General features: G+C 54.1%; 1 protein-coding gene across 2 annotated transcripts in view; it reads right to left on the bottom strand.

Annotated features, from left to right (window-relative positions):
- The window catches only part of CELSR1 (cadherin EGF LAG seven-pass G-type receptor 1), a 152729-nt gene that overhangs the window by 29287 nt on the left and 107539 nt on the right, over positions 1–15903 (bottom strand). For both annotated transcript variants that reach the window (XM_072596574.1, XM_072596575.1), the window contains exons 6-14: positions 11607–11764; positions 9941–10104; positions 8611–8736; positions 5782–5948; positions 3596–3781; positions 3081–3194; positions 1782–1956; positions 924–1065; positions 374–494 (exon numbers count right to left, since the gene is read on the bottom strand). In XM_072596574.1, the coding sequence (XP_072452675.1) occupies positions 374–494; positions 924–1065; positions 1782–1956; positions 3081–3194; positions 3596–3781; positions 5782–5948; positions 8611–8736; positions 9941–10104; positions 11607–11764 (1353 nt within the window). The remainder of the gene's footprint in view (positions 1–373; positions 495–923; positions 1066–1781; positions 1957–3080; positions 3195–3595; positions 3782–5781; positions 5949–8610; positions 8737–9940; positions 10105–11606; positions 11765–15903) is intronic.

The raw sequence follows: 15903 nt of genomic DNA, 5'->3' as shown, positions 1-15903 counted from the left end.
CAAGAAGGTATGGTTCAAGTTCAACTCAGCAAACATTTATTAAGTCCTTACTGTGTGCAGAGCATCCTGTCCTCAGGACAGAGAGACACAAAGTGAGACCCCAGCCAGGCCCAGCCCTCCTGGAGCTTCTGGTCAGATTGATCCTAAATCGTATCCTCTGTACACCTATCCCTGATCCTCAGGGTCCTCCAACTGACCTGTCTATCCTTAGCTCATCCACAGCTTCTCTTTATACACCTTTTTCAAAAGAAACCGTGGAGGGCAGGGGTTTGGGGGAAGGAAGGGGAGAAGTGGCATGACATCTGGGGGCACGGCTGGCCCCAGAAGCCTCCAGGAGGCAACAGGGGCTCATTACCAGTCTGCCTCTACTTACCTTGCATTGACATTCTCCATTGGTCTTGTTGCAGTCTGGGTCAAAGCCTTTGCTGACCTCACAGTGACAGGGGCCACACACAGGGTTTCCCCACCAGCCTTTAGGACACGGGAGGTGGATTCTGTTTGGGAGTGAAGAGCATGAACTGAACCTTTTGTCAGCAGAGGCGCCCCAACAGCCACCTGCTGACTGGCAGGAAGGTATGCCTCTCAGGAGCTGGCGCAACTTCTCTCCAGTGGGTGGCCCGGACCCTGGCCTCCACATGGATGGGGATGTTCCTGCACAGGCCAGGTCACTGCCCAAGGACACTCACTGGACACCTATGTTTGCTCCTGGGTGACAAATAGGGACTACCTGGAGAACTTCCTTGTTCTCTGGCCCCTCCCAGCTCTGACATCCCCTGTTCTAAGGCCCCTCTCAGCTCCAGTCTTCCTTGTTCTAGGTTCCCAGCTCTGACATCCCCTGTTCTGTGACCAGTTTCCTGCTGGGTCAAACAGGGATGCTCATCTGGGTGCGGCCTCCCTCCCAGGCAGTAAAGAAATGCCCTCACTTGTTTTCACAGTACTGCCCATAGTAGCTCTGGCCACATTCACAGGTGTAGCCATGTGCGGAGCTGGGTTTTCGGACACAAGTTGAGATGTGTTCACAGGGGTTCAGGTTACACACGTCCACGCAGTCTCTCCCAAAGTAGCCTAGGAGGGTAGGGAAGACCATTCCATCAACTGCTGACCAATGGATGGCTTGGTGTCTGACACCTCAAGGACTCTCTGGGCTCTTCCTCAGGGCTGAGGCAGTGGCTAATTGCTCATAGCAGGGGAACGTGAGGGGACACACACACACACACACACACACACATACACACACACCCCTACATTCTCACATAATACACAGCAGTACAGGTTCACACCCACACTCACACTTACACACAACATACACACACATCTCCTTACAACCTCACATAATACACACTTCTACAGTCTCACATCCACACTCACACTTACACACACCCTACACACATTCATCCATACACACACACTCTCATACACACACATATACATAACACACTCACACCCATCTGTACATATACACACACCCATATTCATACACATTCACAAAACATACACATACCCATTCATACATCTACACTCACATTCACACATATACACATAACACATGCACTCATACCCATCCATACACACATACTCTCATACATACACATACACACACCCCTACACTCACACCCAGTCCCCACCCCTGGGCACCTAGGGAGGGGGAAGGACAGAGGACGACGTGACCCAGGAGGATGGATACTCCCTCCTGACCCTGCCCTTTCTTAGCTGGGTGGCCCTGGGGAGCTACCCCTGCAGGCAATCCCTGGGGGGAGCAACCCCTGCCCTGTGGCTCTTACCTGGGTCACAGATGCATGAGTAGCTGTCCCAGTCATCCATACAGTAGCTGTGCTTAGGGCATGGGCTGGAGGCGCATGGGTTGTCCAGGGTGCAGCCATCTTTCACCCTGACCTTCAAAGCATCCTTCATGTTCAGGGTCAGGATGTTGGTTGACGTCTCCCCCATTCTCACTCCCTGTGATAAGAATGACTGGCTTAGCTCCATAATGGGGAAATTGGGCTGGTCCCTGCCTGCTTGCCTGCCCTTCCTTGGTGCTTGGAGGCCTCTGATGATGGTCCCAGGAGGGCAGAGCAGGTGCTGGGGGAGGACTACTCAGGTGAGGGGGAAGAGGCCGGGGTCTGCGGCCCTGGAAGGAGGACTCACCTTCGGGGATCTTGGATGGGGCCGACTCTACAAGGAAATGATGTGCCAGGGGGGCACTGGACATGAAGCCAGAAGGCCTTGGCTCCAGCTTTGACACTAGACCATGAGATGTGGAGGACATCAGTCCCTTTGCACTGTCCCTGCTCTGGACCTCAGTCTCCTCATCCATACTATGGGTCTTTTTTGTCTCCAGGGTAATTGTGAGGAAAAGCCCTTGGAAAAGCTGGATGGGAGAAAGAAGCTGCTGTTTGGGATTTGAGTGAATCAAGCTCAGAGCAGAGACCACAGGCAGGGGACCCAAGCCGCAAGTGCTGTGAAGTGGGGGGTGTGGGGAGCCTGGGGGGAGTCTGAATTATTGTGTGAGGTAGATGCAGTTCAGACAGCCAGGGAGTCTCCCCCAATGCCGGTGTCGACCCTGCGTCTGTGCCTGGGGTCTCCCAGACAGAGTGGGGCAGAGGCAGGTCTCCCTAAGGCTGAAGCTGGCACTTCCTCTGCTGCCACTCTGCCCCCCACTACTGACCAGTTATTCTGACACTGTAAGGAATAATGACTTTCATTATTCATGGGAAGATTGATGCAAAGTGAAAGTGAAACACACAAGGATGGTAACCACCACAAAACAAGGTGTGGAACACTACTACACAGGATGCTGGGATAGGCTAATGGTCAGTCTGGCTAAATCCTTTATTTCTTGTTTTGTTTCCCTCTTTTCTGCTTTGTTTAATATTCTTTGTGTCCAAGAGCAGGGAATGAAATCTTAATAATGATAGACAGCATTTCTCTAAGGTCAACAAAGCGCTTGACATGATGTCTCACGTGGTCTGGAAATGAAAGTGAGGCTAAAACCAAAGAGGAATAAGGTGAGAAAGAACAGGCCCCTTCGGGACAGTGCCTGGGCAGGTGATCCTGGACAGCTCCCTCCTCTGCAGGCATACCTGCATGCAGCCGGAAAAGCCCTGTCGGACCACGACCTGGTCTTCAGAGAGGCCGCCCACCAGGATGCTCCTCATCTTTAAGCCGGGAAGCTGGTTGCCAATTTGCCCCGTGTTCTGTTGGGAAGAGAAAGCAAAGGGGACCTGGGTCAGAGGTGCCTGGTTAGAGTGGGACGATGCCCATTCCTACAGTTAGGCCTGAGACAGGGGCCTCCATGGTGGCTGAATAGCAGCCAAAGCTGTCAGGCTCCATGGATTTCTAATTAGAGCCTCTGCTCTGGGGGCCCATTGGGGTGGTCCTAAAAAATATTTGATACTGTGAATGAGGACCAGTCGGAGCAGTAAAGAGACCCCAAGATACTGGCCCAGGCAGCTCCTCCGGGCATCTGCAGCTCTCCCTCTCACACACAAGGTCCCAGCGGCTCCTCTGGGCCATCTGCAACTCCCCTCCCCCACCTCCTGGTCACCTCCTCCGGGTTGTCCCCCAAGCCAGGGCAGCCCTGCCCTCCAGAACCCACCTGCTCTAGGCCATAGTCCAGGGTCATCACGGCCAGGTATCTGATGTCCTTGCCATCCTTGGCACTCTTCAGCTCAATGAGCAGGTGATGCCACTTGCCATCACTCACACGGGACCTGCCCAGCCTCATGGAGGCCACCTCCAAGGGTCCATGGAAAACAGCAAAGTCTATGTGGCTATTGAGGATCTGTGGTGGAGGAATCGGGAGGGTCACACCTGATCATGGAGGGGATGCTCGGAGCATTTCATGGTGGCCCAGGCCTAGGGCAGTTGCCTTTGGACCTCAGCTTAGCCTGTCCTGCCTGTGTGGCCTTGGGTAAGTCACTCCCTCTCTTCCATCCTCAGTTTCCCCCACTGCAAAGTGGGGATAAGGCTATTTATGCTTCTGACCTCATAGAGCAGCTGTGAGGGGGCAGATGGTGGTCCTTCAAGGGAGGCAGGGCCCTGGACTTGCTGGAACCACAATGAATGGCATTCTAGTTCATCAGACTCAGGTGGGTCCCCTTTCTGGAGCACCTGAAGGCTGACAAAGAGCTTTTGTCCTCAGACCCTCTGGAAGGCAGGCCTGGGAGCACCATTTCCAGAGATGGTTTCACCAGCCTCCACCACCTCCGACCTGTCCAAAGCTGAGCTGGGCAGAGAGAGTGGGGCGTATCTGCCATGCCTACTTGCTTCCCTCCCCCAAAGACCCAGGACCAGGATCTCAGAGGGGTGCCTATGATGCCACTTCATCCAAATCATGGGCATCTGGGAAACTGGCCTTGAATCCTAGCTTGGCCACTTACCAGCTGGGTCATCCCAGGTGACTTCTCTGAGCCTCTGTGTAAAATGGGCTGATGAGATAGTCTATGTCAGGTGCTTTGCAAACCACAGACTCTAAAGTATCACCTATAGGGGTGTGTTATGGTGACTATTCTTACAGGTTTGGAAACTGAGGCCTGATGAGATGAAATGACTTGTCTAAGGCCACACAGCTGGCAAGGGCAGGATTGTAACTCAGGTCTTTCCTGATCCCTGGCTGCTCTCACCCTCCCCAACTCCCTAGAACATGGTCTAGCACTGGGTATGCATTAGGTTTCTCATAAAACCCTGTTAGGTGATTCAGACTTCACATCCAAGGGCCCGAGCATACATGAAAGGTTCTGACCCAAAACAGAAATGACCTAGAAATCCACGACTTCTGGTCGCAGTCAGGGGTCTGCCCACCTTCAGAACAAGCCCCTGGCCTGCAGGAGAGTCTGTGCGTGTCAGAGAATTAAACCCATGATCCTATGACCTTTCTCAAATCTGCTTTTTCTTCAGTCATGCCTGACTCTTTGAGGCTCCATGCGGAGGTTTCTTGGCAGAGATACTGCACTGGTCTGCCATTTTACAGATGAGTAAACTGAGGCAAATAGAGTGAAGTGGCTTGCCTAGGGTAACAGCCAGGAAGTATCTGAGGCCAGATTTGAACTGGGGAAGATGAGTCTTCCTGACTCTAGGCCCAGCATTCTATCCTCTATACTGAGCCACATAGCTGCCCATTTATCTGTTCTACTTACCCCATCTTTAAAATTCGCTAATAATTTCCTCTCTCCCTCCCTCCCTTGTTTTGGTCAGGCCCTGTAGTTACTTGGAGAGGAGTGCCCAGTCAGGGTGCGTGGCTCAGAGATAGGCCTGGACCCAGATATTCCTGACATTCTAATGATGTTCTAAAGGATGGTGCAACATACATTGCTTTTTATATTTGAGTGGGAGGAGTCTAAAGCAGCCAGTCATTTGCAAAGCACAGGCTGAGTTAATTTATCTTTTTGACCACAGTGCATATTTTTCTCCCCAGCTGAGGGTGGAGTCAACTTCCTTGTGTGCTCAGGCTATTCAGGAAATGGGAGAGATTCATAAACTGAAAGAAATAGAGCCACCATTTCCAAAACACCTGGGCCGGGTTATCCTGAGCTTGAGACTTCTCAATGCAATGAGCCGCTCGTGGTGTCAGGCATCAGGGAGAAAGAAGACTGGGTGGTCTCTCTCAGGGATAGGGGGGTGGTAGTACAGCCCCAGGGTCCTTTCAGCAGCCCCCAGGCAAGCCTTTCACTGCAGGGCAGAGGGAACCAAGGGCCAGAGGTGGGGGCTGGTCACCTGGCAGGCTGAGACTCAGCACCGTCACTCCCAGCTGCCATGGAGCCTTCAGAAATTGCCCCCTCTTACCTGGAGGCTGATTTTCGATGATGTCCCGGCGTTGGCCTCTAGAAGGGTCCCACTCTCTTTCCGAGTTCGGAACATGAGACCCAGGTACCAGGGAACCGAGATGGTGATGTCCAGATCCCCCCAGAACACGAGGCTCTCGCCACTGAAGCGTTGGGGGTGGGGCATAGCTGTGAAGGGGACAGAACAAGGGGGGTCACCATCCTGGGATGTCCGGGATGGCATACACAGGAGTGCCAGCCAGGTCTCCCAGATGACTTCAGGGAGCTCAGAGGCCATGGGACTGCCCCTCATGGCCAGAGAGGGCAAGAGACCAGCCCAGAGTCACCCAGCTAAAGAACCCAAACAACCCAGATCTGGAGAAAAAAGTGAGAGATGACAGAGCCTGTCCTCAAGGTGCTTATGGCCTGCTAAGAGGGGAGAGAACACAGTGGAGACAGATACCAGGATCAAAGCAAAATGACATTCAGAATGGGGTGACGCTGTTACTATCTTGATGACTTTCTCATTTATGTGAGGCAAACTAGTGAGAGCTCACAATTTCCTGTGCTTTCCAATTCTCCCTCTTTGTAAAGTGACCACTAGGTTATAAGAAGAATCCCTAGGGGTTGGGGGTGCTGGGGCAGAGGTCAGGGAGGTCAGGTCCAGGTGAAGCTGGGCCCTCCTACTGCTGTCTCAACCATGCTCACTGAACCCCGATGAGGGACCTTGGTGCTAGGCAGCCACAGGCCCCTGGAGGCAGAAAGTTGGGCAGCTGCGTGAAGGGAGCCAAGTCAGAGCCATGACCACACCTATGCCCACACCCAGGGCTCTCCAGGTGACCTCTCGCATCCTTTGTTCCCAGCTGATAGAAGGGGTGGTCAAGACAAGCCTGCTGGCCCCACTCCCACAAGCCCAGGAGCTTGGGCCATCCTACCACTCAACATATATCTGAACAGAAAAAAGGTCCATCACCCACATATACTCTGAAGAAGGCTATGCATGCGCCTGAATACCTCTACTCATGGGGAACTCACTATCTCCTAAAGCAGCCTGTGGCTCTTTGGGACAGTTCTGACCTGTCATTTCCCTTAACCTCCAGCCTCATACCACCTCTCAGCACCTCTCCCCTCCCTCAGTGGTCCTGGGGGGCCAAGCAGAGGGAGGTGAATCCTCCTCCTGGCCATCTGTCTGGGGACCCCTCAGTCTTCTGTCCCCTGGCTACACATCCTCAATTCCTGGTGGAGTCTTTGGAAGATCATGGGAACATAGGTCTAGACTAGGGGCCTCTGAGGCCAGGGGGAGCTGAGGCCCAGGGACTGTGTGGGGTGGGCAGGAAAGGCCCAGGCCCTCTGGCTCCTCTCTGGTCATCCTTACCACAATTCCAGGCTGCCTTTTCTATTCTACTCAGAATTATGTTGGTGCTGTTACTTTCAAACACCATTCTGAGGACAACGAGAGAGAGTCAAATGTATCACTGGAAGAGTGACCCCGGAAGGTTCTTTTAAATCTAGGCACACAGAAGTTCAGATGACATTCCAGGCCAGTGACACACACCAGTCGGTCTGGGCCTCCTCGCCACCCCAGCCCCAGAGACCAAAGGAAAAGCAGCCTCTGGGTCACAGGGCTGTCCACCAAACGCCCAAGCCGGCTTCCTCTGGAGGGAAACACAGTCTCATTAGCTCTTCGTGGTGATTTCCTGCTGGGCCAAACCACAAACGGCCTGCATTTTCTTTGGCAGAACAAGCCCTCAGCCCCCATGACGTTCCCACCAGGGCTGGGCAAGGGATGGCCTCTGGCCACTGCCCACTCATAAGACCTGGGGCTTCCCTGGCCCTCCTGGAACCTATCACCTGACTGGTAAAATGGGGGAGATCAAGGGTCTGAGCCCTGGCCCCCAGAGCATAGTCGTGAGAATGGAGGGGGGAATGGAGAGAGTGGGTAGAGGGGACAGAGTGCCAGTTTAGCAATAAGACCAGGCTCTTAATCCTGCCTCAGATGTGGATCAGCTGTGTGGTTCTGAGCGAATCACATGCACTCTCAGAGCCTCGGTTTATTCATCTGGGAAATGGGGACAGGAGGATCTCATCTCATAGGGCTGTGGCCAGGTCCAAATGAGATCACGTATAGTGGTGTGACAGATGAGAAAACTGAGGCCCAAAGAGGGAATGAAGGCAGAGCCCGGACTCTATGTGAAGTCCTACTGGTTTCCCCCTGCACCCGGTGCCACTGTCTGAGCTAGTGAGGCATCAGCAGAGACATCAGCTGAGGCACTTCTGTAGCAGTGGGCCCCCAGGGTGCTTACAAGGTGGGCACCATTGATCTGGGAGAGAAACATAGTGCAGACTAATTGTGGGGGACGGGCAGCCTAGATACACCTCTCCTAAGGGGGGATGGGCATGGGCAGAGTGGAGAGGGGACAGTTCTTCTCATCTGGGGATGAAAGTACTTCTATTATTGTTTTAAAAACTGCTCATGTTGGAGACAACAGCCCTGACACAGCCAAAGCCTTGGGGTCAAGACAGAGCAGTGTCCAGAGGAACAGGCTTCAGAGAGATAGGGGTTCCCTCATCTGGTACCAAGGTGGGATGTCCCACAGGTAGGCCACCTCAATTTGCTCATCTCTAAGATCTCTAAGATGAAGAGACTGAATCACCTGTGACATTCTCTGTTCTCTAGTCCTAAGACCCTCCCAAACCTTTCATCTCCTGTTCTCAGGCCCCTCCCAGCCCTGACATCCCTTGTTCTATGCCCTGGCTCTGACATCCTCAGCTCTAGCTCAGAACAATACCAGACCATTGGCTCCTCCCAGTCCCAGCATCGCCTCCCTGTTACCCAAGGCCCAGGCCTTACCCTGCTCACAGTTCCTGCCCCCGAACCGCAGGGGACAGTCACAGATGTATGTGTTCCATTTGTTCACACATGTCCCACCATTCTGGCACCAGATCTTGTCACAATGGTTCTCCTGTGCTGCACAGCCTGCCAAGGAAGGGCACACCTTTATTTCAGCACTACAGGGCCAGGACAGATGCCCCCTCATCTGTTCTCTTCTGGTCCTACCCTCCACCCTGGGTGGCTGTATAGGGCCAGGTGACCATCACCCCATTGACCAGATGAGCAAAATGAAGCCACGCTGGCAGCAAGGACTGGGGATAGGACCGGAATCTGGGTCTTTCAATTGCTGTTTCCAGGGTCATCTGCCTATATGGTGTTTCCTCTTAACTTCAAACACAATTATTGGCAAATCCCAGGACTGTGGCCAGAGAGAACTGGGCCCAGCTGAACCAAGCCCAGGCCCCTCCAAGAACATGAGTGAAAATCGAACACATCACGACCTCCCTGCCCAGGCCTGGGGGGGCATCAGTCCTGGCCAAGGCTGACCTGGAACCTTCAGGGTCACCAGGAGTATCCCAGACATGGTGGAGCAGTGGGGAGGGGGCAGTGCCTCTGAGTCAGAGCTCTGGATTCCCTGGACCTCATCCTGACAGGGCAACCCTGGGCAGCTCACTCCCTCCTGCAGAGAGATGCTCCAAATGACAGGGATGACAGCCAAGGGAAAAGTCCTCCCTGGGAAGCATTCATCATGAGCATGGAGGGAGGAGCAAGGGTGATTGTGCCCATTGTACCAGCTGAGGAGACCAGGGTCCTGTGACCAGGAAGCCCAGGCTGACACTCACACCCAGGGCTTCTGACTCCAAGTTTGGCCCTCCAGCCATAGGATCAAAGCTGAACGAACCTCAGGGGCCACTGAGTCCAGTGGTGACTTGATGAGAAGTGACTTGCCCAAAGGGGCAGGATTTGAACCTGGGTCTACTGATTCTGGCACAAAAGCTTTTCCCACTATACTTGCTGACGATGCTTCCCTCCATCTGGGAACATGATGGTTCTGTTATCATCCCTGGCTCCATCACCATCCTCAGTTCCATCATACCACCCTAAGAATCTACCCTTCCCAAGGTGGGACAAGACCTGTGGGAGCATTCTCCCACAACATACCAGCAACCCCCTCTTTCTGGAGGTTCCAGATGGTGAGGAAACAGAACAAAGCAGGGCACGCTCAGCTCAGCTCAGGAAGACCGCCATGTTGGAGGGGGGCTTCCTCAATGCACCTTGCCATAGTGTATACCTAGTCTGGGCTGCCTGTGCCCTAGCGTCCTCTCTACCAAGACAGACCGCGGAGTACCTGCTCTGGTGCCGTTGTTGGCTATGAAGTCTTCCATGTCAACGGCCTGGTTGTCAATGGAGAGATTCCTCATACAGCCAATGAACTGCCTGTTGTGCACCGGGAAGTCCTCGGGCAGGTTGGGGACACCCCCGAGGAGGAGAGGACCCGTCAGGTCCAAGGACCTAAAGAAGCAAAGACCAGCACTTGCACCACCTCAACCCTGCCAAGCCATCTGCTAACATCCTCGCTTCAGTACCACCCATGTGATCTGGCCCTCACCTTTCTTTCCAGTGCCATCAGACTCTGTGATGCAATGTGCAACCCAAACTGTCCTGCCCAGAATGCAGAATCTCATCTCCCACCACCAGACATTTGCCCAGCCTGTCCCTCCTGAAAGTGCCTTCCCCCTTCATCTCTGTCTCTCAATCTCCTTGGCTTCCTTCAAATGAGATGATGCCAAATATCCAATAAGAAGCTGTGTGTCCTAAAGTCCAAGTGCCTGGAACCTAATAAACACTCGCTGTGATCAGTCAAGGGGCCACCTCCTCTGGACACTGACCATCCCGTCTCTGTCTGTTTTCTTTCCCATATCTGTGCATGTCTCTGTCTAGGGGTATCCCACAGAGGATGTATGGATGGGAAGCCCTAAGGACAGGCCATGCTGTAGTTTCTCTCTCCAGGTCTCCAGAGCTGAGTACGGCCAAGTGCTGAATACACGTTTAATTGTATTTTAATTTATAGTTTGCAGTCACAGGACTTAGAAATGCCCTTTGGTCCCACAGGCTTCAGCACCAGAAGGGCTGGGTGTTTGGAAATTCCCTCAGTCAGTCCCTTCATTTTAGAGAGAGGGAAACTGAGGTCTGTGGTCTAAGGTCCCCTTACAACACAGCCTGTTGATACCATGTGCTGCCCTCCGTCCTCTGAACTAGGTGGCCACACTCTGACCCTCCAGCACTGTCTACTTTGGGCTTCAGCCCTAGATAAAACTGGGGGTGGGGCAGGGCCGATACCTGGGGGGCAGCAGCTGCAGTCACCAGGCCAGAGGAGGGCACCTTCTCCTCGCCCACCTTGGAGCTGCCTGAGGTAGGGGGAAGCCCTACGGAGGCCTATACCCTCAGCTGGGGTAAGCATCGTCTGCCAGGTGTCCCTGCCCGCTGGGAGGTTGGAGGGGCAGGGAAGCTGACCAAGGCTGAGGCCCTGGAAGGGAGGTCAGGATCACCGCAGTCTTTTTCTCCCTGGCAAACCCTGCCATGCTCTGGGCTTCAGGATCAGGTGGAAAGTGGGAAGGGATGTTGAATCCAGCTCCCTCATCTTCCAAATGAGGAAAATGAGGTCCAGAGAGCTTTGTAAAGGACAAGCCAAGGTCACCCAGGACCTGTGACTCCAAATGCAGCCACAGTGCACCTGGAAACATGAGCACGTAGGAAGGCTGAGGATGTTGGGCCGAGTTGCTCTTTTAACTCTAATGATTAACATATGAAGATCAATGCTAGTGAGAGCAACAACCCAGAGAATACTGGTGGAGGGCTTCTCCCACTGGGCTCCACCCAGTTTTGACAGCTGGTTTTCAGGAGTCATCCCAGCCAAGAGTCCCAATGACCATCCCCATCCCCCTAACCTGGGCTTTGGCAGAGGAGAGGCTTCTGGGTGCCTGCTCCCTCCCAATGCCCAAGGAACCACTTACTTCTTGGAGCCCGTCTGGGTACCCTGGGCAGCACAGCTGTAGTTGGCCAGGAGGCCACCAAAGCGCACGGCCACTGCTGTATCACAGTCATCCACGGACACCACAGCCACCTTCTCTCCAGAGGGGCCATGAGGGATTCCCAGCCTGCCGATGTGGGGCTGTGGAAAAGGCAGAACCAGAAGGCCCAGAGATTTAGATTAGTCAAGGAAAGTTATGGTTAGGATGGTCCTGAGAACAGGGGATGGCAGAGCTGAGGGGGGAGGCCTCAGAACAGGGATCCAGGGAAGGTTTGAGAAGAGATGAAAAGGCCTAGAAAGCACGGTTGTGGAGGGAGTGCAAGTGAGTTCAGGAGGTGTAGAAGGATGGCCTACCCTGGGGAGGCCCTGAGGACCCAATCAGCCTTATAAAAGATGATGAGCTCACAGGAGGAAGTGGGGGGCAGTGGCCCCCATTCATAAAGCACCTCCAGGCCCTTTCCCTATGAAGTAGATTATCTAAGTGTGAATATACCCATTTCACACAAGGGCAAACTGAGGCTTGGTGAGATGAAATGACTTGTCTGGCATCACACAGTGATTAAGGGTCAGGGGGCGCTTGACCCCAAGGTGCTGGGACCTCCCAATTTCTTACAATGCCCTTGGGAGCTCCAGCTGACCTCAGCCAGTCTCTGGGGAAGCTGAGCATTTAAGCCTGGTAACAACTGGGGACGTGGTTTGGCACACATCTCCATAGCAACTAACATTCTGTTCCATCTGACATTTCTCCTGGGATGTCTATACTGCAGGCCCAATGACTTGGACCAGACTGGTCAGGGGTGGCCCTTCTTCCCGAGACCAGAACAATCCTGGCACTCCAGTAAACAACAACAAATCATCTTCACTTGTCAGAAGGAGAGGAGATGAGATGGAGAGTGGCCTCCAGCACCCATGGAGGGACAGCAGCCTGGGTATGGGTTGGGAGGGCCACATGGTTGGACTATAAACCCCTGCAGTCCTTTCCCCTTGTCAGATGCTCAGGTCAAAGGAGGAGGTGGGACGTTCTGGAAGGAGGGAGGTGGGCACCTGCTCTCCCTCCCTCAATCGCCCCTGTCTCAGTTTCCCTCCACTGGCTCCATAAGAGACACAGCCAGAGTTCCATTCTCACTGGATTCTCAGTGTCCCTGGGACATAGGGAGCCCCTTCTCTCAATGGGACACTGAGGCCCAAAGAAGTTACTCTGCCTATTGCAGGAGCCTGGCACACACTGAGAACACACGAAGGGCTTCAGACTGATGCCTGAGGGATTTGTGCAGGGTCACTGACTGGCAAGGCTGGAGGGCAGGAGGGGAACCAAAGTTCTCTGACCTGGAATTCAGGGCCCTGCTGGTCCGTACTGCCCCTACCCCCGCCCAGAGCTAGGTGTGCCCAACATACGGGGAGCCGTCTCCAAGCTGCTCCAAGCCCACCATTAGCCAGCAGTCACCTTGTAATTTACATTTTTGGGGATGGGTATCAGACAGGGAGAGGGAGGGCCCCGGGAGCAGCTCAGCAAGGCTTTAATGAAGCTAAGCCTCTGTTTACCAAATTACAGTGGTGGGGAGACCTACGCCGCCAGGAGGGAGGGCGGGTGGGCAGCCGAAAGGGCGCCAGGAGCCAGGGGCAGTGGAGGGCAGGGGAGTGGCTCCAAGCCTGGCCAGGGGGGAGGGATACCCTTGGCCACTGGCACTGGATGAAGCACTCCGTTCCCAGTGCATCCTTGGCCACCCAAGGGACACTCCAGAGTCTCTGGGTCTCCTGATCCAGCTGCCAGAGCCTGGCTCCTGTCTGTGTGGATCTTGTGCACTCACGCCATCCCTCGGTCAGAATGGAACTGCTGTCGAGGGCAAGGGCTGCTCTGGCTTTTTCCTTGTGTCCCCAGAGCTGGACCCGGGCCTGGGAGGTGCTTAATCAATGCCCACTGATTGATGGAAAAGTCCTAGACTTCATTGACTGCCCCCATCTTACAGGAGGGTAAACTGAGAACAGTTCAAGGTCATGCAGCCAGAAAATGGAAATCAGTCCCACTGCATTTATTAAACACTGTGTGCTGGGATTTGAACCCAGGCCTCTGCCTGCTGATCCATGCTCTTTTCCTGTAACAGCTGACCCTTGAATACGGACTGCTGACCTCCCTGATGTCCCAGCCTCAGGACAGTCATCTTGCTAAAGCCCTGGGACTCCTCTTAGCAGCAGGCTTGAAGAGAGAAGCAGGCAGAGAGACACACTCACAGATGCCTGGATTACCAGTCAGTCCAGGGGAGCGCTCCCCACCCCCAAAGGCACTCAAAAAACACCAACTGATGACTGTCCCTTGTAGGTAAAGGAGTGTTGGCATAAGCTGCAGAACCTCAGACCTGGAAGGCAGTCGGCTCCCTTCTCCTCCCAGAGAGGGAGGCTGCACCCAGGAAGGTGGGGGTCATCTGGAGCTAAGAGGGTCATACAGGACAGCGAGAAGACACCATGCACAGAACACCAAGCATGGAATCAGAAACACTCATCATCCTCAGTTCAAATGCAACCTCAGACACTAACAGTGTGACCTTGACTAAGCCATGTAGCCCTGTTTGCCTCAGTTTCTTCATCTGTCAAATGAGTTGGAGAAGGAAATGGCAGCTAAAACAAAAATGGGGTATACGATGGCATTCCTGGTGGTGGCATCGGTTAGACCTCCCTCATTCCCAAGGCCACCCAGCCCATTTCCTAGCCAGGAAGCTTTCTTCACAGATGCCCACTCGAGGCCAAGCACTGAGGATCAGAAAGGCAGAACCAGCCCAGCCTCATGGAACTCACTCTGTAATGGGGGAGATGCGAGCTCAGAGACCAGGCAGCCTTGCAGGGGAGGGCCAACCGAACTGTTGGAGAGCCTGCTTCCTTTGCTGGGCACCCGCCTCTACAGACTCTTTGGTGCTCACAGCTCCATTCAATTCTGTCACATTCATACGCTTGGTCAGCCATCCCCCGACAAGTGGGCATCTATTTTGTTCTGGGGTCTGTGCTAGCAGGGAACATGTTGCCATGAAGACCTAGGGGCACCAGAGGGCCTTTCCTTTTATTATTGACCTGTGGGAGTCTATGTCTAGCAATGGGACCCCTCTTGGTTGAAGGATATATATATTTTGGTCACTTTCTTCATGTAATTCCAAATTGCCCTCCACAAGGGTTGCAGTAATTCGCAGGGGTCACTGGTGACTTGATGGGGGGATGCAGGCTCGGGGAGGAGGGACTCCTAGAGGGCTGGGTCCTGCTTCTCCATCTTGGATCTTTGCCCCAAGCGTGTCAGGGGCTTAGGTACCTGAAGTGAGGGCTTGATCTGGTCACCTGGGCTGGGAACTCGACGGGGCCGCCAGGGGGCAGTGTGGGGCAGTGTGAGGAGCACTAGCTGGGAGGCAGAGGAAATCACCACCTACCTGGGTGGCCTCTGTGTGCCTCAGTTTCCTCCTTTGTAGAATCAGAAGAAGCACTCAGAGTCCAGCCTCTTCATTTCACAAATAAGGAAATTGAGTGGCAGGTCCTCTGCCCTCAGGGTCAGGGTTCTAGACCCGGCGGGTGCTTTGATGGTCTGGATGGTACCTCCTCTAGGGAAGACAGCAGTCCCTCCATGCCCTGTTTGTCCTGGTATGCTGGCCTGAGTGCTCTGAATCTGCAGGAGGGACTGAAAGCCACCCTGGTATCTCTGGCTCCTGCTGGGTGCCTGTGCCAACCCTTTGGCTTCAGAGCCCCTTCCTCCCTGGGCCTGCCTTGCAGAAAGGACTCCCAGGGTCAGGCCCCAGTGCTCTCCTCCTCCAAGTCTCAGGCTCTGCCCCCACCAGGAAGACTGTGGTCAGGCTGCAGGCACCAGGGGGATGTGCTGGAGCTCTGGGGTCCTGGCCCAAGGTCTAGGCCAGCTGGCTGGTCAGAGGGACCAGAGGCTGCTTCCTTCAAATGCTGGTCCCTGATCTTGATTCATGGCCAGTAAAAGAGCATGTAAATGAGGAAGGGGTTCAGAGGCTCCCCTCATGGCCCAGCCTTCCCATGGAAGGGAGAGGGGCCAGTTCTCTGCTCCAGGCCTGCTTCTGTGTGGCCTCAATCATTGGCAGTCAGTGATTTATAGAGAGCCTATTTCTGGGCCTGAGAGGGAATCCCCTCCTCAAATCACCTGCTTTACAGACTGTTTCTGAAGCTTTCCCCACGTTTACATCCCCCCATGTCCCTTAATAGAGCCCCAGAGTCCAAGGCTCAAAGCCGAGATTCTCTGAATGTTACTAAGATGGGGCAGGCCCAGCCAGGTCAGGCCAGATGGT

This window comes from Notamacropus eugenii, chromosome 3, assembly GCF_028372415.1.
Source record: "Notamacropus eugenii isolate mMacEug1 chromosome 3, mMacEug1.pri_v2, whole genome shotgun sequence".
Taxonomy (NCBI): domain Eukaryota; kingdom Metazoa; phylum Chordata; class Mammalia; order Diprotodontia; family Macropodidae; genus Notamacropus; species Notamacropus eugenii.
The sequence above is the reverse complement of the archived record's forward strand: the minus strand, read 5'-3'. Positions and strand labels throughout refer to the sequence as shown.